This window comes from Stegostoma tigrinum, chromosome 30 (assembly GCF_030684315.1).
Source record: "Stegostoma tigrinum isolate sSteTig4 chromosome 30, sSteTig4.hap1, whole genome shotgun sequence".
In the NCBI taxonomy this organism is placed as follows: domain Eukaryota; kingdom Metazoa; phylum Chordata; class Chondrichthyes; order Orectolobiformes; family Stegostomatidae; genus Stegostoma; species Stegostoma tigrinum.
The window spans coordinates 17,636,064-17,663,729 of NC_081383.1; the positions used below are offsets into that span (position 1 = coordinate 17,636,064).

General features: G+C 41.5%; 1 protein-coding gene across 3 annotated transcripts in view; it reads right to left on the minus strand.

Annotated features, from left to right (window-relative positions):
* The window catches only part of LOC125466060 (rho GTPase-activating protein 45-like), a 178,509-nt gene that overhangs the window by 41,709 nt on the left and 109,134 nt on the right, over positions 1 to 27,666 (minus strand). For all 3 annotated transcript variants that reach the window (XM_048560184.2, XM_048560183.2, XM_048560182.2), the window contains exons 3-9: positions 18,148 to 18,291; positions 14,171 to 14,255; positions 11,625 to 11,697; positions 7,108 to 7,183; positions 2,851 to 2,988; positions 1,723 to 1,787; positions 878 to 988 (exon numbers count right to left, since the gene is read on the minus strand). In XM_048560184.2, the coding sequence (XP_048416141.1) occupies positions 878 to 988; positions 1,723 to 1,787; positions 2,851 to 2,988; positions 7,108 to 7,183; positions 11,625 to 11,697; positions 14,171 to 14,255; positions 18,148 to 18,291 (692 nt within the window). The remainder of the gene's footprint in view (positions 1 to 877; positions 989 to 1,722; positions 1,788 to 2,850; positions 2,989 to 7,107; positions 7,184 to 11,624; positions 11,698 to 14,170; positions 14,256 to 18,147; positions 18,292 to 27,666) is intronic.

Consider the following 27,666-nt stretch of genomic DNA (forward strand, 5'->3'; position numbering starts at 1 on the left):
TTGACTTCTGTTGTTTGTGCCAAAGCCCAGTCTAAGTGATAAATGCAGATATGAGATACAAATAGCACTGGGATCTGAATGGCACCATGAGGCGATTGTATTCTAACATGATTCCTGCCTGTTCCAGACACAGGACGCTCTTAAAAATGTGGGTGGTACAACACTGGGAACATGTTGCTCACTGCTGAGGTGTGAGCCCTGTTCTCATCTGATATGAAATTTGTTGACCTTAGGGTTTGGTCTGAGTTGACTGAACCAAAAATCAGAAATTCATTTCCAACAGGAAATGATGAAACACACCCACAGCTGGGCTTCAAATACAACAGGTGAATGAATTTTGTTTCATACTGCTATGAGAGATCATGAGCACAAGCTTAATAAGCTTCAAAATGACACTAATGACTAGGTAGAAGCTGTCACAGGCTAATAAATACTGGGAACTAAGAAAGCCACTAACGTCAAGTCAAATACCCCTTCAATTACAGCTCTTTGGAAAGAAATTCAGATTGAAAGTCATTAGACCACTAGAACATAAAATACAGGAGCAGAATTGGGCCAATTTGCCCATCGGGTCTGCTCTGTCATTTGATCATGTTTGAGAGGTTTCTCAATCCCATTGTCCTGCCTTCTCTCCATAACCCTTGATTGTCTTATTAATCAAGAACCTCTCCCTCTGTGTGTCTTAAAATGCACTCAAAGATATGACCTCCGCAGCCCTGTGTGGCATTGAGTTCCCACAGATTAACCACCCTCTGGCTGAAGAAATTCCTCTTCAGTTTTCAGGCCTAAAGGGTCAGTCGTTTAGAAGTCATTTAATGCGTGCAACAATTAACCCATTGTAATTTATGGATTCCTGCTCTGGAGTGGATCTGGTTACCTGCAGGAAGGTTTGGTTCTGAAGAATGTTAACTCCTTGTATCATGCTTTGTCCAAAATCCAGGTCCTGTTCCAGCGCCAGCGAGTAAATTGACAGAAAAGGCACATGATACTAAACAAACAAAGCACTGATGTTAAAATTGGAGTCTCAATGAGGATATAGAGTGAAGCACCATGTTATAATGTATGTTATATAAAATGTTCCATCGTATAAATGAAAGCTATAGATATAATACTGACCGGATTGATGCGCTACTCATTGCCTCTGAAGTTTAAAATTAACGTACAATGCGATAAATCCTATTTCTTTTCATGCTTTCTTTAGCTTTGCTACTTTTAGTACAGCGGTGAGACACTCATCAGATTAGTTCAGCCAATTCTCTTAAATTCCTATAGTCTGTGTGTTGTAGGGAGTAAGCAAGTTCACGGACAAAGGAATCACCAAACACTTCCAAGACATGGTGAGGCACAATTTTGAGGGAATCTTGCAGCCAGTTTTTTCCCATATGTCTGCTGTCCTTGGAATTTAAAGTGGTAAAGGACATAGGTTTGAAAGGTCTCACTGAAGATATCTCAACAAGTTGGCATGATGCATCTTGTAGATGGTACAAGTTGCAGCAAGAAAGCCGCAGCGCAGCAGGGCTGCGGTATGAAGTGGACGTACGTAGGGATACAACATAATGAGACCTGTACACTACCTACACATTATCACAGATGGCTGCTGTAGGGGTACAAATCCAGAAGTAAATTGCATTTTGATCTGCTTCTTTAGTGCACTTCAAAATTTAACAGTAAGCACTGCCCTACTTCCAATCCTGCTCTATTCATTCCTGTCCATTTCCTTACCTCTTGGGTAATAGTGTTTTTACACGTGTGGATCAGTTTTGTCAACCCCTTGGCAAAATCCATTTCTGCAGAAAAATCATAAAGTACTTCTGTCATAAACAAGGAAGTGTGCAATCACACAGTGTTTTACATATATTCTTTCACTTTATATTGATGATGTTTCTTATTGAATTCATTCACTCCTAAATACTATCCACACAAGTACCTGGAGGACACAATGAGGCAGTGGGGAAAGAGAAGAGAATAATCAGGCATCCACTGAGGGTTGGTTTGATCTCCTTCAGTTGACTAGACCAAATAGCATAATCCCTCTATGGTTTCTACTTCAGTCCATCTACTACTGAAACACTCATCCATGTCAATGGCATCTCCATGTCAATCTAGGCCAACATTCTGCTTACTCCCACTCCCTTCTTCCAGCCTCTGTAAACAATCAGCTCAAGAAACAATGTGCTTCCCATAATCTACTCAAAAATCAGTTCTTGTCAGCATATCACATTGGCTAAAATATTACATTCTCCACTCTGCGTTTAAATCCCTCAGTGGCTTCTCTCTATCACTATATGATGCATTGGTGCAATGTTTCTACAACAAATTCTCTGATGCTCTGGCCTCATTTCTCCCTGCCATTAGCAGCGAAGTGAACTGGGCCAAAAGATATCGGAAGCCTCTCTTCAATGCCTATTAATACATATACATTCCACCTGTAATACATTTAAATTCCAACTCAATTGACTATGTTTTAGGTTACATTCAATCCTAGTATCTTTTCCTCTGGCTTTACTTGGTGACAAAAGTTTCTACCTTTAAGGTGCTATAGAAATGACAGAATTAGAAGGAATTATAATCTCTCTCTACAGCGAGAACTTCTGTACAATCCAGAATATTGGTTGCTCTAATACATAACTTGCTTTTGATCCCCGTTCACTGCTAAATCCAATTGTTAGGTCGCCCGTAGATATTGACCAAGATTGCAAGTGACTGGTAACTATTTTGATAAGAGTGACCAAAAAGATCTTGGAATCTGAACTTTCCAAAACAGAAAGCACTACCCACAGTTTGAGGTGTCCGCATTGTTCTATGTCTCTTAGACAGAGTGTAACAATGACAGGCCCAACATTCCCTCACCCAAAGCTGTTCTTTTCTCCAGGTAGGTGATCAAATCTTTCATGTACTTCGAAACGGTTTTGGCATATTGCAAAGCAGCTTCAACACCACCCTCAGACCTTTGAAGTATTATGTCCACTTCTTCTGCAGATAGACTGCCTAGAATCAGAAATAAACAGAAAGAAAGATTGAGGAATAAAACACTTTTGACTTATGGTGCTCCAGATAAAAGGATTCATTTTCTAATGGGTTTCATGTGGATTGCATGGACTCTTCACTTTCTTAAAAGACTAGACCCGCTTTCGCAATGGTTAATGCTCAGGGAATGCTCAGTTCCTACATGAAGTGGAGAGAACAAGGAATGGATTTATGTAGCAGGTCTCTCCTCCGAATATTCTCTCCCAGAATTTTGATGGACAAGGCTTGGCCCATGTAGGACGCTGAAGTGGTCAACTCTCATATTAAAATTCAGAAAGGCTGAGCTGGGACGAAGAATTCCTGATGGCCTGCCTCAGTTTGCTGTGTGTCAGATCGGACAAAGTGAAGACCTGAAGGAGGCACGCTCTGCTGCTGAACTGGGAGCTATAGATTTTGCAGGAACGGTTAGTGTGTAGTAAATTTAACTAGGCATCAGAGATCTTCATGGTTTCCTGCCTACATATACGGTTTCTACTTCAGTCCATCTACTACTGAAACACTCATCCATGTCAATGGCTTTGCCATGTCAATCTAGTCCAATGTTCTGCTTACTCCCACTCCATTCTTCCAGCCTCTGTAAACAATCAGCTCAAGAAACAATTTGCTTCCCATAATCTACTCAAAAATCAGTTCTTGTGACATTGGCTAAAATATTACATTCTCCACTCTGCATTTAAATCCCTCAGTGGGTTCTCTCTATCACTATATGATGCATTGGTGCAATGTTCCTACAACAGATTCTCTGATGCTCTGGCCTCATTTCCCTAACCCTAACCCTAACCCTACTGCTCACCAGAAAGACCCAAAACCAGTGGGCAAATGTGCAGCTCAGAGTGCAACACTTACATTCCTAACACAGCCTTGAGATCCCAGTGTAAATGTCAAACAAGAGCTAAGTGTGACCAGGGCCTGAGAGAGACTTAGTTGTAGCTTTAGATGTCCAGCAGCAACCAGTAAGGTGACAAATAAGATGAGTAGAAAACTAAACCTCTTAATTATTTCCAAATGTCCATCACAGAGCTGCCTCATGCAAGTTCCTAGTTCTGATTTCTCGCAACAGTTTTGTTTCATAAGAATCCATTGAGAGGATGGAAATCCATTTTCTAAACAGTTGGCTTCAACATCAGTATACACTTTATAAACTGTTGCTTTCTGTTGGCTTCACTACACCCTGCCCAGTAATTACAAATGTTTAACCACTGTATTTCAACTACATTATGCACTGATGTAACACCTTGGATGTGGAATAACATCCCAAGGCAGAAAGGAACAGTAGAACATGTGACCAAAGATAATGAGAACTGCAGATGCTGGAGAATCCAAGATAACAAAGTTTGTGGCTGGATGAACACAGCAGGCCAAGCAGCATCTCAGGAGCACAAAAGCTAACGTTTCGGGCCTAGACCCTTCATCAGGCCCTGATGAAGGGTCTAGGCCCGGAACGTCAACTTTTGTGCTCCTGAGATGCTGCTGTGTTCATCCAGCTACACACTTTGTTATCTTGAACATGTGACCAAAGGCTCTTTTTGAACAGGAAGGTTTTAGAGAAGCATCTTAAAAGGAAAAAAGAGAGAAGAAGAATCATAGGGATTTCAGGAGGGAATTAAAGAGCTGGGGAAGTGAATTGTTTAGGCATTGGAGGAGAGGAGGAAATGGTCAAGAAATCAGATTGGAATGAACAAAGAACAAAGAAAATTACAACACAGGGACAGGCCTTTTGGGCCCTCCAAGCCTGTTCCGATCCAGATCCTCTATCTAAGCCTGTCACCTATTTTCCAAGGATCTGTATGCCTCTGCTCCCTGCCCATTCATGTATCTGTCTAGATACATCTTAATGACATCATTGTGCCCGCCTCTACCACCTCTGCTGGCAACGCGTTCCAAGCACCCACCACCCTCTGTGTAAAGAACTTCCCACGCATAGCTCCCTTAAACATTTCCCCTCACCTTGAAATTGTGATCCCTTGTAATTCAGTCCCTCACTCTGGGAAAAAGCTTCTTGCTATCCACCCTGTCCATACCTCTCATGATTTTGTAGACCTCAATCAGGTCCTCCTTCAACCTCTGTCTTTCTAATGCAAATAATCCTAATCTACTCAACCTGTCTTCATAGCTAGCACCCTCCATACCAGGCAAGATCCTGGTGAACCTCCTCTGCACTCTCTCCAAAGCATCCACATACTTTTGATAATGTGGCGACCAGAACTGTAGGCAGTACTCCAAATGTGGTTGAACCAAAGTCCTATACAACTGCAACATGACTTGCCAACTCTTGTACTCAATACCCCGTCCGATGAATGAAAGCATGCTGTATGCCTTCTTGACCACTCTATCGACCTGTGCTGCCACCTTCAGGGAACAATGGACCTGAACACCCAAATCTCTTTGTGCATCAATTATTACCAGAGCATTTCCATTTACTGTATAGTTCGCTCTTGAATTTGATCTTCCAAAATGCATCACCTTGCATTTGCCTGGATTGAACTTCATCTGCCATTTATCTGCCCAACTCTCCAATCTATCTATATTCTGCTGCATTCTCTGACAGTCCCCTTCACTATCTGCTACTCCACCAATCTTAGTGTCATCTGCAAACTTGCTAATCAGACAATCTATACCTTCCTCCAGATCATTTATATATACACAAATAACGGTGGTCCCAACACGGATTCCTGTGGAACACCATTGGTCACAGTTCTCCATTTTGAGAAACTCCCTTCCACAACAACTCTCTGTCCCCTGTTGCCCAGCCAGTTCTCTAACCATCTAGCTAGTACACCCTGGACCCCACTCACTTTCTCCATCAGCCTACCATGGGGAACCTTATCAAATGCCTTACTGAAGTCCACATATAGGACAGCTACAGCCCTTCCCTCATCTAACAACTTTGTCAATTCCTCAATGAATTCTATCAAGTTGGTAAGACATGAACTTCCCTTCTCAAAACCATGCCGCCTATCACTAATAACACAGTAGAACACAGAATTCTTTGCAGATTAGAAAGCCAGAGGGCATTCTAGCATTAAGATTAGAGCAATAGGAGAGGAATATAACACCACGATAGAAATTTTAATATTGAAGCCTCGAAATACTGGTAATATTTTAATGAATCTCCATTGTATCCTTGTCCAGTCAATATCTCATTTTTAAAGTTGCATTACTCGGAATAAGTACTAAATAGGGGTCTAAATAGGGCTTTGCGTGGTTAAAGCACAACGTTTTCTCCTTTCTAACTTAGCCTCCTGTTATAACGACAAACATCCAATCAGCATGCTTGATTTTTGTTTCCACTTAATAACTATATTTTAGTGATTGTGTTCGTGGACCCTAAAATCTCTTTGAGCTTCTAGTGCTTCGAGTTAGAAAAGTGGAAGATCAGCAAAGGGGGCATTGGAACAGTCAAGTTAGAAGTTAATAAAAATAGCAATGAGGATTTCAAGAACAGATAGACTCATTTCTAGGTGAAGACAGGCAAAATGGCAAAAGATTGTATTATTGGTACACAGAGATTGAGATCCATAGGGACACTGAGGGTTGGAGAAAGTGAATGCTGCCTGAACCAGTGACCAGTGATGCAATTGGTGTGAAAAGGAAATGACATTGTAATGGGGCACAGTCATCACAATGTTCAATTGCAGATTTCAGCTCATCCCTGTTAGACAAGCATCCTGACACCAGACAGAGGTGAAGAGGGCTAGCAGTGTGTGGAGCTCAGTGTACATGTAGAAGTTTGATATGTTTGTTGTCAGGATGATGTTGTGGAGGGGTACTGGGATAGCCCCAGCAGAGTATTTAGTTAATATGGTATATTAATTTTGTTTTGAAAAGCTGTGTTTTTTAAAACAAACAGCAGACTTTTGGCTTCTGGACAGGGAAAGGATCAGGGAGGGAAAGGTAGAGACTGGTGTTTGTCCAGTGCAGCGTTACAATAAGACCCTTGTAAGTCTGTGAAAGTCTTTGCTGCTTTGTTCATTATGGATGTTGGTCTGTTAAAAATACATCACTCGTTACTTTGTGACTTTCAGAAAAACGGCTCTGTGTTTAGTCCACGCTGGTTAAAAGCCAAAGAGTATGAATTACCTGAATCACTGAACTCATCCTTAGCTTGTACCATATCGCCCTGTACAGCAATTCCACCACAGAGATTCTCCATTGACTGAAAAAAAAAACACAAAGGAAATTAGACATGTGCACAGATGAGCGAAGTGAGTAGTCAGGTCAAGTACCAAGGTCTACTTCCACCTCATCATCTTCGAACAACCATCTTCTGCAAATATGAATGAGCAAGTTGTAAGGCATCAAGCCTGACCTTTCAATCAGCCACAAAATTCAAAACATTCCAGAATGGGAATTAGTCCAGTACTTTGTTCAGGTTCTGCTTGAATCCTAATTTACCTTCCTCAGTAAAACTACATTACTGCAAAAACATTAAAAATGTTGCATCTCCCATTCCCTGGAGGAAACTAACAAAGCAAAGCAATGACAATGGAATTTTAATTTCTGGTTTGCTTTTGTTGAAAGTCAACATTCTTGAATTCTGACAGTCAGCAATTATTTGCGTTCATTACCAATAGTGATGCTTATGCCACATATAGATCAGATTTTTTTGTATCATTACTATGCAAAGAAAAATCTAAAAAAAAACTACCCTGGAGAAGTGATACAACAGAACAGCATTATGTCCATCTCAAATGGAATAACACGTTACTATTGCAGGCAACTTAAGCTGCAAAACTCTTCATGCTTCTATTTTCAGTTAGAGTTAATTTAGTTTTTGAGTTCTAAGTTTCATACTTATTTGAACCTCAAACTGTTCAGCCAAGTCTCTTCTAATGAAGGTTCCCAACAAATTGTGTATTATTGTCTATCTCAGATATTGGTTGAACTGCTGCTTTTACCATCATTTTCAGATTTCCAGCATTTGCAGTTTTCCTCACTGGAATACGAGATAAAACTGATTGAGTTCGGAGTTAAGGATGGGTTAGGTGGGTTAGACATGGGAAATGCAGAGGTAGGGGAATGGGTCTGGGTGAGATGCTCTTTGGAGGGGCAGTGTGGATTCGTTGGGCTGAATAGCCCGTTTCCACACTGTAGGGATTCTATGATTCAATGAAATGGACCCACAGGCATGCAATGATAAATGCATTGTGTCGAGATAGATTTTCCCAGACCACACTCAGAGAAACAAACCATGAGACAGACATACTGATACTCACTTTCTCTCTCTCTCTCTCTGACACTCAGACACACACACACACAAATATATATGGGCATAAATATACACCCCTCATAAATCTGCTGGAAAATTCAGAAAAGCTCCCCTAGGGTACAGCTATGTTTAGGCTAAAAAGCAGTCAGATTTTAGTCAATACTGATCATATTTTGAGCATGTATCTTGCAGTACATGTGTTAATTTCCTCTCCCACTGTCCCTTTCACTTGCCTTGATGAACTCTACAGAACTACAAGATCACACCTTTATGGTTGTTGGTAACGATCTGCCACTGATACCAATTTTTGTGGAGCTTTTGGGGACTGGTTCAGTTGGAATATCAAAGTGAACTCAAGTTGTGGGGATGAAGTGTGGCAAAACAAACAAAAACAAAGTAAAAATGTACTGTAGCCAAAAAGCCTTTCATAAAAATTGCACACCAATTTTCACTTGAGAAAAGAAATCGCACTTGAATTTTTAGTGCAATGTGTGCGCTATTTTCACCCTGCTGGATGTATTTGTATAATAGTGCTTTGAAGCTATACAAGATGGTTAAGAACAACATTAATACCAACGGGAAGCATTTGGGAGACTTTGTGAATTTTTCATGCAAGAAGTACATTCTCCATCCTAATTACATACCTCAACACACATTCACCCAGGTACACAACAATATACAGCAACATACTAGCATATATCACTGACAACACCTTGTGAATTCAAAATATCATCACCTTAGGGAGCAGTAAGAGGAGTCATCCTGAGGTCAAAAGAATTTCTCTGTACCTGAGCTACACACGTCTTTGACAGTGACCAGAGTGTCTGTGGAATTCACCGAGTTCAAATTATTCTCAGTCTCCGAATTAAGGCAGAAGAGATGACAACAAAGGAAAATTCACCTGCTCCTAATTCCTATGCGGTGACAGTACAATGTGCAAGTCTAAAATCATCCTCTGTCCCTACAGAAGACAAGAGATACTTGGAGGAGCTACATCCTCGGAAGGGATATGTGCTCTGAGTGGAGGAAAAGAGGAGAAAAAACTAAACGAAGCAACAAGGGTGTTACCATCTTTGTAACAACATTAAATGCTTGGAGAACATTTTGACCAAATCAGACTGTAGTTGACTCGATGTCGCTGTAGTTTGAAGAATGTGAAAGGACACCTTGTGCCTGAACTGTAAGTTAAGTGCAGCAATGGTGTTGCATTATTTCATTATTGCATTATTTCCTCAGCTAAAAATGATGGCTCACTAATGACAGTATTAACTCCTTAAGACAACAAGTTTATTTCACTTCTAACTTAGTGGAAACATTCAGACTCTTTGGAAATTTGACGGGATACACACAACTCCAGAAGGTCAGGAAAATCAAATAAAACGAGATATTTTTGGCAGGGCTGGACAACAATTGGTGCAATGTGATCATGTTATCACCATTAGATTGCTTCAATTCACAGGGCTACTGTCATAAGGAAGATCTCTTTCAGAAACTTTCATATCGAACCCATCCTATTTCATGGTGTCGACCATGTGACAGGAAACAAAACTACAGCAATGTCCCTGTTCACTGGCTGTTGCTGAAACTGTGCCTTCACCTCACTATTTAAGAATAAACTTGCGACAAGTGCAATTGCAGCTTTACTGCCAGGGTAACCTCGCAGAGTCAGAACAGACCCAAAGGTCTCAAATTTTTTTGAATATATTTCCCGGCAAGGCCGAGACCAACAAAAATGTTACTCCCAAAGTTTTACTCTTCTGTGCCCCTTCTCCAGCAAGTCATTTCCCATTCCCCACCACACCCCTCCTCCCTGCCTACTCGCTGAAGTGATGAAGATTGTTTCCCAGTGACAGTGTGCTACACTTCACATTGTGCTGCTGTCCATAAGAAAGGGTGAAATAGGAACAAGGGCAGCAAAAGGCCATTCAGCCCACTGCACCTGCTTTGCCAATGAATAAGATCAGGGCTGATCTAATTGAAGTCGTAACTCCATTTTCCAGCCTGCTGCCCCTGCAGCTCCAACCTCTAATAAAACTTGTTACTCCCCTGTAAACTTGAAAGAGTTACAATGGGAAAACTCAGTGCAGGAGCCGTGCAAGTGAGGTCCAGTATTCCCACATCTCAGATGCCACTCAGTTAAAATTAGAACTATATTTTAGCTCCCAATCCAAATGGCTCATCTACAGGCATGTGCTATTTTAAAGGTAAAGTAACCAATTTGCTATCCTCAGCTGATCTAAAATCAGTGCTTCTGAAAGGCCATTTACACTCGATGTGAAAATTCACTTATGCAGTGATGACAATGCTAATCTTGTTAACAAGAACTTGCACTTGCGCAGCACCTCTAACATAGTAAAGGCACCCAAAGATGCTTTATGGAAGCATAATCACAAAAACAATGTTAAACAACAGGAGATATGAAATGGGTGATGAAAATTTCAAACAGGCTGATTTTAAGAATGGGCTTAAAAGAAAAGGGGGGTTTAAGGACAACTCCAAAGGGTGCATTTGTTGGCTGAAAGTGCACTTAACAAATAGAAGGGTGTATCAGAGACCAGCGACAGAAGGCTGGGAAAGAGGGGTCTATGGAAATAGGGATAAGGAGGCCATGGAGAGACACTCCATCTTACAAACTGAATGTTCAGTTATAAATGGTATGAAATTGTTGTTTTTAATCATAATTCTGAACAGAAACCTCCACCATTTAATTCTGGATGTTATCTTGGGTGGTTAAGAAGATTTACACTGAGGCTGTATAAACATTTGAAAGGAATCCTGCAGTGATGAACATACCTCAGGTTCAATATTGCCTTAGCAAATTAATTGGGACCTGGCTTAGTTTCCAACCTGAAGAGTGCTTTCCAATAATTAACTGTATAAAGCATTACAATAATTACCTGTATAAAGCAAGACAAAATTTAATTTTGTCTCCAAAATGTGTAAGTACAACATAAAAAAGTAAGCCATTTTGTAGAAGAGTGGATTCTGTTTGTGAAACATGACCTCGCATTGACCCAGACATTCCCAGATAAATTCAGTTTTTATTTAATTGCTTCATAGACATTAAAAAAAATTTGCACAGGGACACTAGGAAGTCACTCAGCTTGAAAACTGAAGACAATGCATCAAGAATAAATCCCTCTAATGTACAACATCTGGAAATAAAAACCATGGGAGTAAAGACCTTTGACTGATGCCCAATGCCATCTTCAGAGAGGTCATTTACAATTCTGGGGATTCAAAACTCTTCTGCAGAAATAATAGTCAGAATTTACAAAGCTTGACCAGAAATGAATTGATAAAGATTAGACAAACAGCCTTCCACAAGTGGTTAGTGCACACAGGCAAAGAGATCTTTGCAGCACATTGACTCATTCCGTGAACTCACCCTGCATTTATCTGTTGGTGGCAATGATAACAAAGTACTGCTGTCCACCTCTCCCATGAGGAATTCAGAGACACTGCCAAAGAGGAAACAGTGATTAAAGCAACCAATAAAACTCAACCTTTACGTTTCTGTTTGCATAGTTTAAAAAAAAGTTATCCTCCTACACAGTCAGATTTACTTCCCTTCACCAATGTTCTTGCCAGAAGATCAACTGGATATTTACTCCTAGACACACAAATGCTGCTTTATAATTAGTTAGTAGGGTATCCACAAGAACAGTTCGGGTTGACTCGCTCTCTGAATCATTTCTCCCTGCAGTGTGGGATTTGCCTTTCACTAAGCAACATCTCCACCCGCCATCCCTCAGCCCTCCAGGGAAGGTGGGGTCGTTTCTTCAGTAGGGACTCAAAAATCAATATTTCACCGTCATGCTGTAGGGTTTTTTGGATTCCATGTTAAAACACATCATTGCCTTCAAAGCTAAGGCTACAAGCGAGTACAGTGGGCGAGTACAGTACTTACTACTGCAGACACACTTACAACAGTAATAATATGTCACAGACTACTCTCATTGTCCAAATTGTCCATATGCTAACATTTCATTGGTGAGCCATCCAAACCAAAACGTTCTGTCCTGTTCTCCTGTCTGTACTGAGTTAAGTGGCTTACTGGACAAACAAGGAGTATGGTAATTTGCTTCAGCACTTCTTGGACATGTAAGGATTAAAAAAAACTTCAAAGGTTTCCAATCTCTGGGGTGAGGGACAGACGATGCAATCATGTAAAGTGGACAATGGAGTGGCAGTAGCCACTTCTGCGCATTTTTAAATTAATTGCCACACCTTACACTGTTAATATTGCAAAAAAAAAATGGTATTCAAGTGTTACATAGTGGCCTCTATTGGAATTGTTTGGGTATAGTCAATAAGCAGGGACAGAAATAGCAATGACGTTTTACACAATGGCATAGTTGCTCAAGATGATGCACTAAATCTCTAGAACTGCCTCCATGGTCGAATATTTTATTACACTTAATTAAATTGTAATCATTTATATCATTTCCCTCATTTGAATTTTTAAAAGTAACTCACAGCAAAAGGGCCATTAGAAGTCCAAGGTGGAGCAATTTGCTGTATAAATAAATTACCTTTCTCCCCACCTTAGTCATGTACTATAAAAGGTAAAGTCACTAGTTTGACTCGACCATAGTGCTGTCTCTCACGAGAGACAGATGCCTGGTGGCTTACCTGACAGTCGCCATACCTCAGGCAAGGGAAGAGATTGAGAAGAAGAGTCCTTCATGGTAAACTCAAAGTGTAGGAACTGAACCCACATTGTTGGCATCACTCGCCAGCCCCGTCCAAACAACTGAGCTAAACCAGCATGGCCTTCCTCTGTGCTCAAATTTCTATGGGCCTGATTTTAAAGACTAGGTTTTTGAATGAGTTAAAATTGGACCTTAGAATTCTATCAGGTTATTTCACTGTTTCAGCAAAAATGTAAATACTATAAATTATTTGACAAGCCTTACTGGCTGCAACCACAACAATTCACTTGTTAACTCCCATTTAGTGAAGCCATATCTGAACAGAAACAGAGCATTTCCACAAACCACTGTTAGTGATTTCTTGTACAAAGTGTGGACAACAGGACCTGAGCACCCATGGTTTTGGACTGTACTATATTCTGTGTTCACAGAAAAATCACAGAAGAAACATTCACAATATCATTTAGACTTACAACTTCCAAAAGCAAAAATCAAAAACCTGCATTTTAAATGTTTTGGTTCCTTTCAATACAGGGAACACACTCACATGTTATCTTTCTTTCCATTCTGATTGGTCACTGCTAGGCACATGGCCAGTAACGTCATCTACGCAGCACAGACCAATGAGAATGCAAAAGCAAAAGCGGAAATAAAACAAGAAAAAGGATGTGTGGGCTCTCCACAGCATTCTACAGCACAGAAAGAGATCATTCAGTCCAAATGGTCCATGGTACATACAAGCTTCCTCCCACTCTGTCCCAGTAATCATGGTTGAATACCATTCCATATCCTTCACTGTCATGTACTTACCTGGGTTTCCCATAAGAGGATCTATGCAATTCAGTTCAAAAACTGGTAGCAAGTACCATATTCAAATCAATGGGTCAACAAGAGAATATGTAGTGCAACTGTTGGTCACGTGTGCAGCTTCGAAGCACATTCCCGTCCTTGAAATACACAAAGCTCACTCTGTTTCCCAGACCACCCTCCTCCCACTGTACCCTCTCTTCTTCTGTACCTCAAGTTCACCTTCGGGTATCTTTGGCTTGTGGCAGGAATACAAGTCATCCTACATACATCAATAGGGTTCATCATCAATCCACAATAATTTAGCAAATACAATTTTAAAAAACACCAAAATGACGGAGGCATGAGACAGTTACACCATCTTGGCATTTAAGCAGTAAAGCTACAATACTACAATATTTAATTCCACCTCTTTACAATCAGTTGTCTTATTGAAACTTCCTGGACATCTGCCAATCAAGGATTTACTTACTTGCTGCTAAATGCCACTGCTATTGTCTCAATTGCCTTCTCAAACTCCTTCTTATCATTCTCATTGTTAGATTCATAATGGAAGCCTGTAGGAAAAAGTGGCAAATGCTTTAATGGCGACAGCTTCTTATTTAAAAGAAAGTTATATTTAAACAGGGATTGGTGCCAGTTTGGTGCAGCAAATGAACAGTTTGATGTGCACCATGGTGATAGAACAAGTGAGTAACACGATGCTTTTTTTCCCAATATTAATTACATTTCCAGGTATTTCAAGAATCTACTTGCTCCAAAATTTCTGGAATGATGAGGGAGGCTTTTTAAATGGAAGAACAGCAAGATGAGAAATATGACAAAAGCTAAATCGAAACTGCTGGGAAAGTCCCTGGAGTTAGAATATCAGGCAAATATCCCGGGAACAAGCTTCAATCTAAATGAGAATAACAGCTTCACCGTTCCTTTTCTCAAACCCTAAATCCAAAGAGTGTCAGCAGCTTGAATCCATTTGCCAAATGGATTTGCCATCAGGCAGCAACAACCCAACATGATAGCTGAATGTCACTGTGGTGAACAGAACAGCAAACAGCTGGATTAGGGAATCACTGGAAGGGAATAACAAACAGGTGTGTTCTTCCATCAGATTGTGGTCTTGTTCAAACTTCCATTCATTAAACCTTGAAGGACTCCATGTGCTCAGAGTATATAATGCTGCAACTGAGTCTGGCAGTTTGTCTGTTGTGGGTCTAAAAGCTGTAGACACTAAAATCAGCTAGTTTGCTGGAAGAGATAATGGGAACTGCAAAAGCTGGAGAATCCAAGATAACAAAGTATAGAGCTGGGTGAACACAGCAGGCCAAGCAGCATTTTAGGAGCACAAAAGCTGACGTTTCGGGCCTAGACCCTTTTTTCTGATGAAGGGTCTAGGCCCAAAATGTCAGCGTTTGTGCTCCTAAGATGCTGCTTGGCCTGCTGTGTTCATCCAGCCCCAGACTTTGTTACCTTGGTTTGCTGGAATGTGTTTTCCTGTTTTTAAACAAACTAATCCAGAAGAGTTGTCTACTGTGATGAGCAATTGATTATTCGACCATAACCATTTATGTGACTCGGGGTGGGGGTGTTGTTGGCCGAAAGAACCTGGCCAGCCTTGTGACATCCTTTATCTGCTTCTTAATCAACCTGATGGTAAAATATCTCAGTTGGGAAAGCATTGGGCTGAAGATCTAAAGGTTCTTGGTTCATTCCTGGATCCCAGAGTTAATGCATTTAACAGGTTGTCTGGGGCAAAGTAGGTTGGCTGTTGAACTTTTGGGCATTTGCAACCATGCCATGTCCTGAGAAGAAACAGTGCTGCACTTGGAGCAGAATCAGGCATACCTGTATTTTTGGGTCTCATCAACCTTCAATCTCTAAATATCCTGCGGGATACAAAGATCCTGTCCACTGAGTTAGTCTAAAAACGAATCCAATTTCTACTCCAATTTGAAACCCGTCCATGAGTGTTAAGCCTGGAAACTCTATTGAAGGGATTCTTCAACATAATTTGCCAAGTTTTCTCCAGATGTTTATGACGTTTAAGGGAGTTGGTCAACTCAGGACGCGTGGCTTATCATGTAGAACCAACAGCACAGGTTCAATTCCCAAACTGGCTGAGGTTAAGTAACAAGGTAGTGGTCATGTCATTGGACAGGCAATTAAGATTCTCTGGGATCATGGGTTTAAATCCCTCTGTGGCTTCACTGAATTTGCTGGGTTTAATAAAAATATTGGAACTAAATTTTCAGTCAATATGGTGGCTTAACAGTTAGCACTGCTGCCACACAGGGCCAAGGGCCCAGGTTCAATTCCATCCTTGGGTGATTGGCAGTTTGGAGTTTCTACGTCCTCCCTGAATCTGCGTGAGTTTCTGCTGGGTGCTGTGGTTTCCTCCCACAATCTGAAGATCTACAGTTTAGGTGATCTGGCTATGCTAAATTGCTGTGTAGTGTCCAGGGATGTGCACGAGATGGGCTGTCGTGCTCTGAAAGCCCTGCTTCCTGCTGGTCTCAAGTGGGCAGGGAACTTGTCTCCATGCCTGTGTGAAATCCCTAGGGCACTTTTGAACCCCAGAAACAGGTTTAAACAGGAAAACTGATCTCTGAATATTAAAAAGATGTGCAAACAGTTAGACTAACTCTTCTTCAGACTATACACACCGCTGCTTAATTAGGATTAGTTGAGGCACTACAATAATTCATTGCTCCAAGTTATTTAGCAGCATGGTGATGTGGAACAATGGCCACCACACCCTGTCATTCCCCAGGAGAGAGGTTTGTAAAACTTTTCAGGATTAGTGTTAACTTCCTGTTATTTACTCTTTCCCAACAAAGTTTAGTCATCATTTCCAAACTTAAGCTAATGTGAAGCTTTACTGACAATACAGAAAGCTTTTTGACAGAAACAGAAATAGAAACAGCAAATTTCATAACAGATTTCGGGTCCAACATAGGCTTATTGCCATAGTGATATGTTACACTGGGAAACTTTCAAACACAAGGCAGAAAATGGAAAGGGCTATTAGAAGTAAACATCCAAGATATTCACGTAAGCTACACATAATTTTTTGTGTTCTTCTACATTAAAGACAGTGTATAAACAATCTAAAAACAATTTCTCATTATAGGTGGTATTAGCAAGACCTACGAAAATTTTGGAGAAAAGCATTTTAATGAGGGTGATAAGAGGAGAAGAGACACAAAGGGACACCCACTGACAGAGAGACAAACAAGACAGAGACAGTTGTAGATGGAGAGACAGAGAGAGAGAAAGAAAGAGAAAGAGAGAGACAGAGTGAGAGAGAGAGAGAGAGAGAGAGACAGATAGACACACATACAGAGAAGGACAAATGCAAGTGAAGCAAGAACCAAACAGAGAATGAAGAGAGAGAGAGAGAGAGAGAGAGAGAGAGAGAGAGAGAGAGAGAGAGAGAGAGAGAGAGAGAGAGAGAGAGAGAGCGCACAGTGACAGAGAAAAGGAAAGTTGAAAGGACTTAGGGAGAGGGTATGACAACATGGGTCCGGATGTCTGACTGTACCTCAAACAAAGCAGAGGTGAAGGGGTGGGGAAATGCACATGAGTTAGACAGCTCTGGGGACAGCTTTAAAGCTTAAGAACAATGCCATACTCATATCACTACAGAACATCAAATACCGGGCAGTGATACAATTCAACAAACTTTGAGAATTCCTCAACCGGCACAGCATCAGTTTATTGTATACCCTCAACCTACTAATATGTAATATTTCATATAATGATGTTATCTCCAGCAGATGTACATAAATGGATTCATATGCAGTAATTACAAACGTTATTTTCTTAACAGGCGTGCTGGAGATATCCTGAGAGATGCAGCTCCAGTGAAACGGAACAAGTCACGATTAAGTAAAGCTTGACCTCTTGTCAGCGGGCTGCAGTTTCATCCCACCCTGCTCTGGGTTTAGTGGTGTTAAGGGGTCACGGCAAGATGCACAGTTTTGGGTTCTAAGGGGTGAGCACAAAATAAAGTGACGGACCAAAGCGACACCCCTGGACAAAGAGGCAGATAGACTCCCCTTTAACATCAGACAGCTCCTCAAAATGACTCTCGAATGTAACTGGCAGGTTGTTTAACTAACCTGAGCTATACAGGAAACATAAGCATCAAGCCTGCAGTAAGCCAATAAATTCACAACCTTTGATTCAGTGGCATTTGAACTCTTGACCCAAGCGTATTGAAAGGGTTCCATGCCACCTGTAATCCATGTGCGTCCTGCCATTGAAGTAAGAGGAACAGAAGCAAGGGTTGACTACTTGCTCAATGATCCCAAACAATGACGATTCCCCCTGCCCCGCAGGATGTCCCTGCATCTTTCTCCCCTCTCTTTACATATTCATGTTATCTTTCACGTCAATGGGTTACTTTGTGAATATTAGGCTTAATGGTCATTAGCCTTTCTCCCCTCCTACCTTTCACTTTCGAAATCAATGTGCCTGCAGCAGTCAGGATTTCCACGGTATTGAGAAGGGGATACTTGTTGATCACTTGTCGCAGGATCCTCAACATTTCCCCAAGGTACTCATGAGCAGTTGGTCGGCGGGTTTCGGTTTTGTCTGCGGGGAAAAAAAATTAAGTTCAAAGTTAGCCCTGCACAATTTGTTTTAATTTATTTACAGAATGAGGCATCAATGGCTAGGCCAGCATTAATTGCACATCGCTAACTACGTCAACCACACTGCTGTGAGTATGGAGTTACATGTCGGACATACCAGGTAAGGATGGCAGTTTCCATCCCTAAAGGACATTAGTGAACTAGATGGGCTTTTCCAACAAACGGCAATGGTTTTGCAGTCATCATTCCGCTCCTATTTCCAGGTTTTTATTGAATTTAAATTCCACCATCTGAGTCTCTGGATTAACAGACCAGCAATAATACCATGACGGCATCACCTCCCCAATCTGATTTGGATTCTGATGGATCAACAATTCTTTTTCAAGAGCAAAGACAAAATGACCAACTGACAACATGTTATCAGTTGCCTCTGCAGATTAGGCTGGTCCTGTTCCTAGGATTTTCACATCTAATTCTGTCCTCCTGTGTCGTTCTGGTTTCCACCACTCCACTCCCTTCCAGGTCTCAAGGTCTGGAATTCTCTCCTTAAATGTTTCCTTCATCTCCTTTCTTTAAAGTTTCTACTTATACACTACTACTTGCTTCAAAGTTTTGGCTACCTGTCCTAAAATCTCTATGTCTCGGTGTCACATTTTATCTGATATCTGTCCTGGGAAGCAACTTCGGCACTTGTAAACAATAGTAAAGTGTTCTAAGTGTATAGAATGCAAGCATTGTGGCAGTGTCCCCTTAAAAGACCATCGCCATGGAATCCTTGGAGTACAGAAAGAGGCCATTCAGCTCATCAATTTGCACCAACCCTCCACAGAGGGTCCCAACCTCTCCTCATTACACACCCCCCATTTCCAGTGGCTAATCCACCTGCACAAGCCTGGACACAACAGGGCAATTTAGTATGGCCAATCCAGTTAACCTGCATAACTCTGTGCTGTGCGAAGAAACTGGAGCACCTGGCACACAGGCACAAGGAGAATGTGCAAACTCTCCACAGACACCTGAGGCTGGAATTGAACCCAGGTCCCTGGCACTGAGCCACCATGCCATCCAAAGGTTCAAATACAGGATACTCTTAACATGTCAAATGCAGAATATTTTTGTCTCTGCCCAATAAATCCTCTGCAGGCCATTGGGCCATGGATGAAACCATTATTCATAGTTGAGTGTAATTGCTCATCCAGGTGCATTCTGATCTTAGTTCTGGCCTTTGGGTCAGTGCTAGTGTTTCAGCACTGGACCAGGAGCAAGCTAGAAAGTGAGAAAGCAAATGGCCTTTTGCACACAGGAAGCTAACTCAATGGAAGCAAGCTTTCTGAATGGAGGAATATAGAATGGTGGGAGGGCCCCTAAATAAAGCAAATTACAAAAAAGAAGTGCAAAGACACAGAGGTGAATTTAGTACAAGCAAAAACAAAGTGCTGGAGAAACAGGGCAGATGCTGCCAGACCTGTTGACTTTCTCCAGCACTGTATTTTTGTTGCAGATCTCAAGTTTAGTTTAAGAGGTGCATTTGGTGTTTGAAGAGAATGAGCTCTGAGTGAATTGGCTGCCAGTTTTTTTTTCCTCATTGTAAGTTTGTCAACTTAAGACCAAAAATAGGAAAACAGATAAATTACTATTGGTAGCTAACTTGTAACTTAAATTCTTTTGGTCAAGAAAATTTAAAAAAGGACTGACTCAGCTCCCTCCAACTCACTAAAAATGATTTCCAGAGCTGATCTGCACGAGTTCACAAAGCTGAAGTTAAAACAGCTGTCTTCTGTTGATCTTAACCGTAGAGTCAGATAGTGTCAACAAGACAACCTAAGTCATGGTACCACAAGATGACTCTTCACCTACCATTGAACTGGAAAATTGGTCCATCAACTGAAAAGCAGTCAATTATCATCTGAAGAACAGTTTGACTTGTTTCTCTCACTCCCAGTTTGGTTCACTTCAGATTTTTCTTTGCACTGCAGACTAAATACTAAAGTTGTTCGCTAGTCAGTACAGGATCGTAATTATTTTCAGTCATCTCAGTAACTTTCTCTTAAAATAATAAATGCTGTTAAAACAAAATCTAGATTTGCACAGTGTCTTTCACAGCAACTGGGAGACTCATGTTTTACAACTAATTAAGTAATGTTTAAAAATGTAGTCACTGTTGTAGTGTAGGGGTATGTATGTGTAAAAGATAAAATTCCACATATGAGATGCTTAAAATGCCAAAGATATTATCAGGCTTGCCACCTAGCTGTTTTGAAATTTTGAAATTGCTGCCTCTTCACACGTTCCAGCTTTCACTAGCACCATAGCAGCTAGTTTCTCCTGAAATACTAACTGCTGCAGAAAATGTCAAGATGCAGCATCAGAACAAACAGACTTAGCCTCTGTAATAGAGTAAATTTTGCCAGAACTTCAAACAGAACACACATCTGCTACAGAGTAAATTACAAAGTGCTATGAAATCTCGGATGACTGTGTTTATTGTGGACGCATCAGTCAAGTTTGACCATGGTTAAGGGGTTGTGCCAAAATGGCAATCTAAATTTCTACCATTCTTGTCATCTACAGAAATATCACAGAAACACCTTAAAAAAGGAAATATTTCTGGACTGCAGAGAAAGGGAAAAGGAAAGGCTGAAGAATTGGACCAGGGGAGGCAGGGAGTCAGAGTCAAAATGACAGTTCTGATGAAAGGTCACTAGACTTGAAACATAAACTCTTCTGCTCTCTTCAGATGCTGCCACACCTGCTGAGTTTCCATGCTATTTTCTGTTTTGTTTCAGATTCCCAGCTTCTAAAGTTCTTTGTTTTTTAATCAAAACGAGAGGCTTTGAAAGCAGCCGGGGATATGGGCACAAAGGGCTGGACTTGAGCCTGGAGGCGAATATTCTGCACAGCGGGTGGGGAGGGGTGGAACTTGTGTTATGGTTCTTGAGTGGGGGTTAGAAAAACCAGAAGAACAGGTTTGCAAAATTTAAGACTGGAGGGTTTCTTAGATTTTTGTGCCACCTCCTCCCACATCCCCTAAATCCTCACACACACACAAAAACACACACACACAGGAATTCCTGCCTACAGACAGTCTGGAGTCCTCACAGATCAGAACCCTGATCCTAACTGCAAGGCCAAAACCTGGGATAGCAGCAGTAGTCGTGTGGAGCTCTAATGTTGGTGGGAGAGGGGCTGGGGCTGGAAGCAGACAGTCAACAGAGGGAGGTGATTTACTGGATAATGTGTGAAGCCTGGAGGAAACACTCCTGCTCCATCTGGCTGCGAAAGACACTTGCCACCTTCCTTGCAACTGCAGGTTTCCCCAGGCTTGGCAAACCTGACCAAATGTCTTGATCCCTCTAGCTCCCTTCAAGATACTTCCTGGGCATTAATTCTAGAATGTCATTCTTTGGCTGGACACCCTTACCCTCCCTTTAATTACCCAAACTGCCTTTTGGATGTAAAAGGCTGCTCTACAAATATAATTACTGTTACCAAGATAGTAGGACCTGCAGATGTTGGAGAATCTGAGATAACAAGGTGTAGAGCTGGACGAACACAACAGGCCAAGCAGCATCAGAGGATCTCCTCTGGTGCTGCTTGGCCTGATGTGTTCATCCAGCTCTACACCTTGTTATCTCTAATTACTGTTACCAGTGGTTTTCCTAGACCCAGGTTATTTGGGAAAATCCCATAAACTAAGCAGTATAACTAACAGCAACACAACAACACGATAAAGGTAATCTCTAATCTATCATATGCACTTGCCTACGGGTGAATAATTACCGATGGGAGGCAACTTGAACTATTCTACATAACATAACAAACCAAATATTTGAGTTCCAGACAGCACAGTGAACCAAATGAGCATTAAAACCCTTTAATTACTTTAACTACCTGCAACTCTCTTTATTTTGCATAATGTTTCACTGTTTACAGATGCACAGTGTTCTTTGTTATAGAACAATGTAATTATAGAATGAAGATAGTACAACACAAAATTAAAATATGCGGCAATCTTTTACAACAATATAAATTCGCTGAGGTGCAAGAAATGTTACCAGAGTGCCTTGGTTTCAATACACATGGTAATTTAATTATAGTTATCAATAATGTCTTCTGTCCGTATTTGTATGAGTTTGTGCATGCAAGCCTGTATAATGGCATGTGTGCTTAGCATATCAATGGTGTTAGTATCTCTGTTTCACTGGTGATTGTAAATGAATGTCTGTGTAAACACATCTGTATACGGTCTAACCCAAAGTTGAAAGAAACCAGATTTTTCAAAATTGAATTAAAAACCAGAATCATCGTACACAGCTCTGTCAATGTCTGTTGAGAGAAACGATAATGTTTACCACCTCAAACAGGCTCAAATGAAATCTCTGTGACTCAGAATTGCTCCAAGTTGACAGACTGGAGATTGAGGAGTGCAGCCAATTCCTCGCCTTGTGTCAGACTCTGATAAGTTAGTCAGGGCAGGTGTGCAGTGCTCGAGGGCACCATTGGCAATAGACCTGGCAATTTAACTCAATAAAAGGTCCCTGCAAGGACATACCCATCCCTGGGCCTCAAATTCTTTCTACTCTCTTCCAGACAACCTTGCTACCCAAGGTATACAATGTTCTTTGCTGGATGAACAGCATGAAACTTGTAAAATGCACAGTTTTAGATGGTTCAACTCCTGTTTCATTTGTGAGGATGCAAAAACCTCAACCTTTGTTAACTTATGCTAAACAATCTGAATGCAGAAGGAGGAAGTATGCCCTGTTGCGCAGAAACCAGACAGGAACTTTTCACTTGCTTGATTTGGACACTGTCGAGTACAAAAATCAGTTTCCATTCATACCAGGCATTCATCTAGCTAATAAGAAAGTGTATTGTCAGGCACGAACAGGCCTGCTCAGCAGTTTCCATTACCAACATTTCTTAACAGTCTGATCCAGCAATGAGAACAATAAAGTCAAAATACAGGTGCGATAGAACAGCAAATCAAAAAAGATTCTGTTACCAGGTTTTATCTAAGTTTAAATATTGGCTATGGCCCAGTCAGTACCACTCATCTTCCAGTCACAAAGTTCTGGGTTCAAGTCCTATTCCTGGATGCACAAAAATTAAGATCAATGGCATGTTGTGGTACTGTCAATGCCCTGAATTTCTATCTTTCAGACAGGCTGCCTTCATGTAAAAGTCCCATGGTGTTATTTTGAAATAAAGAAGGAGTTATCACCAGTGTTCCGGTCAGTAATTATTCCCCCAAACATCACTCACACAAAAAAAAATCTTCTGGTCATTGTTGCATTGCTTTTTTGAAAGAAAGCTGTTAGCAAAATTGGCTGCTGTGCTTGCTGAATTACAACACTGACTCTAAGGTGCTCTGAGTTGTTTGGTGCTTATGATTTGTATTTACATCTGTAAAATATTGCAAATGCTGGAAAACGTAATGAAAAATGTTAGAATACTCAGGTCTGGCAGTTCTGCAGAGAGAAAGAAGAGTTAACACTTCAGATGTGTTGGTATTTTCACATACTTTAACTGAGGAAATCGAGGAAGAATTAGCAAGGTCAGTATCAGCCTGCTTGAACCCTAGTACAAATACTTCTGTCTCGCTATCGAGTCCTACAGTGGGCCCTGAACCAAGAGCTTCTGCTTCAGGAGTAACAGCTATTTTTAACCAGGTATATGATCTTTGGTGGGATCCTAGACCATAGGTGAGGGCTCTCCTAGACTGGGAGCTCCTCAACTCACATTCTCTTTGCTAAAAGGTGAGGAAGCATTACACAGAAACTCTGCTACAATTCACACTGACAACATGGTACACGTGGATAGATGGAAAAAGCTTTCCGACTCTAGCGACTCCTCTCAGCTAAGTGGCCATGTTGCTCAACTGCATTCTTCAGTTGGCTGTGTAGAGGAATATTTGCTTTCACTCTAGAGAATAGTTGTGGAGGAGTGTTTTTTGCTGACTGGAGTTCTGTCACTAGTGATGTTCCACAAGGATCAGTGCTGGGATCAGTGTTGCAGTATAGAAATGACTCAGATGAAAATGTAGGTGGTCTGATGAGTATGTTTGCAGACAGCACAAAAATCAGCAAGCATTGTGGATAGAGAAAAGAATACCACAGGATACAGATCAGTTGGAAAGTTGGGTTTAGAAATGGCAGATGGAATTTAATCCAGACAATGAGAAATGATGCATTTTGGTAGGTTCAATGCAAGAGGATACAGTAAATGGCAGGATCCTTAGCAGCAGATACAGAGGGACCCTTGGGGTGCAAGTCCATAGTTCCTGAAAGTGGCAACACGAGTGGAAAATGTGGTAAAGAAGGCATATGGCATGCTTGCCTTCATTGTTGGGGACATTAAGGATAAAAGTATCAAGTCATGTTGCCGCTGTACAAGACTTTAGTTATGCCAAATTTGTAGTACTGTGCACAGTTCTGGTCACCACACTATAAGGAGGATGTGGAGGCTTGGGACAGGGTGCAAAAGTGGTTTACTAGGACGTTGCCTGAATTGAAGTGTATTAGCTATAAAGGAGAGTTTGGACAAACTTGGGTTGTTTTCGCTCAGGCATTGGAGGCTGAAGGGTGACCTGATAGATGTGTATAAAATTATGAAAGGTAATCATAGGGTGGATAGTTGGGAATCTTTTACAGAACACTAGGGGGCACTGGATTAAGATGAGAGGGGCAAGTTTAAGCAATTAGTGAAGCATGTTTTTCACACAGAGGGTGGTAGGTGCCTGGAGTGCGCTGTTAGGGAAGGTGGTAGAATCAGATACGATAGAAGCGTTAACAGGCATTTAGACAAACACATGAACAGGTAGGAAATAGAGTGGTATGGACCATATGCAGGCTGATGGGATTAGCTTAGAATGGTATCATGATCGGCACGGACATAATGGGTTGAAGGGCCTGTTCCCGTGCTGCACTGTTCTGTTTTGTATTGTTCTCCTTCTTCTTCATAATGTGTCTATTTTCAATGGAATCCTTGTTAGCTATTCTTCAAACGCAAGTCTCTCTCAATGGTGAGCTGTAGGAAATTAGTCGAAGCCAAGTTGAATCTCATTCTTAACAACAACTTACATTTACAGGAAGGACATATTAGGTTAAACAATCAAAAACCTGATCATGGAGACAGATTTTAAATGAGTGTCTGAAAAGAGAAGTGATGAGGTTACAGTGTATGATGTGATGGTGTATGGTGGGTATTCCAGGGTTTAGGGCCTAAGAAGGTAAAGGCATCACCACCAACAGTGGAACAGTCAAAACTCAGATGTTCAAGAAACGCAAAATTAGAGGAGTTTAGGTATCTCAGAGGGTTGTGGAGCTGGAATGTATTGCAGAGATGATGAACACTGAGGCCATAGACAGAATTCAAAAACAACAATAAGAATATTTAAAAGACATTGCTTCATTAATAGCCAAAGGTAGCTCAATGAACACTGTGAAGATATGGGAACAGGATTTGGTGCTAGTTAAGACCTGAGATTCAGGGTTTTCAATGAACTCAAGTTTATGGAAAGTAGAATATGGGAGACTCGCCAAAAGTGCATTGGAATAGTCAAGTCTGAAAGTAATGAATGCATCAAGCAGGGTTTCAGTGGTGGAGCTGAGATAGGGATGTGGGGGAATGGAAATAGTGTGTGTGTGCACATGCATGTGTGTGAACAGACTGGCTTAGTCTCAAGGCTGTTACCAGAGACAGGGAAGTATGGATTCAGAAAATAAAATTTAAATGCAAATAATTTGCACAACTCACTGAATACCAACTGCTTTTCCATCAATCTCCAATTTCAAATGCCTGAAGCGCATGAATCCATCAGTTCCTGATGTCTGCAGATTTGTTCAACTCGACAAGAGCACATACAGTTCCAGATGATGCAAATGAGTGAACAACCCCTTTAGCTGCTCTTATATTGTTCTCTTATTTATGATTCTAGAGGTCTGACACCCAAGAGCTGAACAGCAGCTTTACTCAGTTCGACAAGTCTGTTTAAGGGTGAGTGAAAATGGGTTTGACAACATTGAAACAACTGACAAGGCGCCAAATTCAAATTTAAAATGTGACACAAAGACTAGTAACTGTAATGACCTGTACGTTTCAATTCAAAGTACCAAAAAATTCATGTTTTAAAAAAATCTTCTATGCAATATGAACCTGCGGACAAGCATTTGCTGCTCATCCCTAGTTAGCCTTGAGAAGGTTGTTGTGGAGCTAGCTCCTCAGATTACTGTTTTAACTTTATGGTAGGTTCAGTAAATGGAGTACCTTGCTACACCATTTCAGACCATAGTTAATGGTCAGTGTTGTGTGTTTCTGGAGTCACATGTAAGCCAGACTGGGTAATAACACCAGATTTCCTTCCCTAAATGACAATGGTTTCAAAAAAAAATGACAATTCAGTCATTTCAAGGTCATTGGTACTGAGCCTTGCTTTTAATTTCAGATCTTATTCATTCATTGAAATCAAAATCAGCTGCCATGGTGGGGTTGAAGAGATAGTAGGAACTGCAGATGCTGGAGAATCCAAGATCACAAGGTGTAGAGCTGAATTAACACACCAGGCCAAGCAGCATCAGAGGAGCAGGAAGGCTGATGTTTCGGGCCTAGACCCTTCTTCAGAAATGGGGGCGGGGAAGAGGGTTCTGAAATAAATAGGGAGAGAGGGGGAGGCAGATAGAAGATGGATAGAGGAGAAGACAGGTGGAGAGGAGACAGACAAGTCAACGAGGCAGGGATGGAGCTAGTAGAGGTGAGTGTAGGTGGGGAGGTAGGGAGGAGATAGTTCAGTCCAGGGAGGATGGACCAGTCAAGGGGGCGGGATGAGGTTAGTAGGTAGGAAATGGGGGTGCAGCTTGAGGTGGGACGAGGGGATAGGTGAGAGGAAGAACAGGTTAGGGAGGTGGGGACGGGCTGGGCTGGTTTGGAGATGTGGTAGGGGGATGGGAGATTTTGAAGCTTGTGAAGGCAACATTGATACCATTGGGCTGCAGGGTTCCCAAGCAGAATATGAGCTGCTGTTCCTGAAACCTTTGGGTAGCATTGTTGTGGCACTGCATGAGGCCCAGGATGGATATGTCGTCTGAGGAATGGGAGGGGGAGTTGAATTGGTTCACAAATGGGAGGTGCAGTTGTTTATTGCAAACCAAGCGCAGGTGTTCTGCAAAGCAGTCCCCAAGCCTCCGCTTGGTTTCCCCGATGCAGAGGAGGCCACAACGGGAACAGCGGCTGCACTATACCACATTAGCAGATGTGCAGGTGAACATCTGCTTGACGTGGAAAGTCTTCTGGGGGCCTGGAATGGGGGTGAGGGAGGAGGTGTGGGGGCAGGTGTAGCACTTCCTGTGGTTGCAGGATAAAGTGCCGGGTGTGGTGG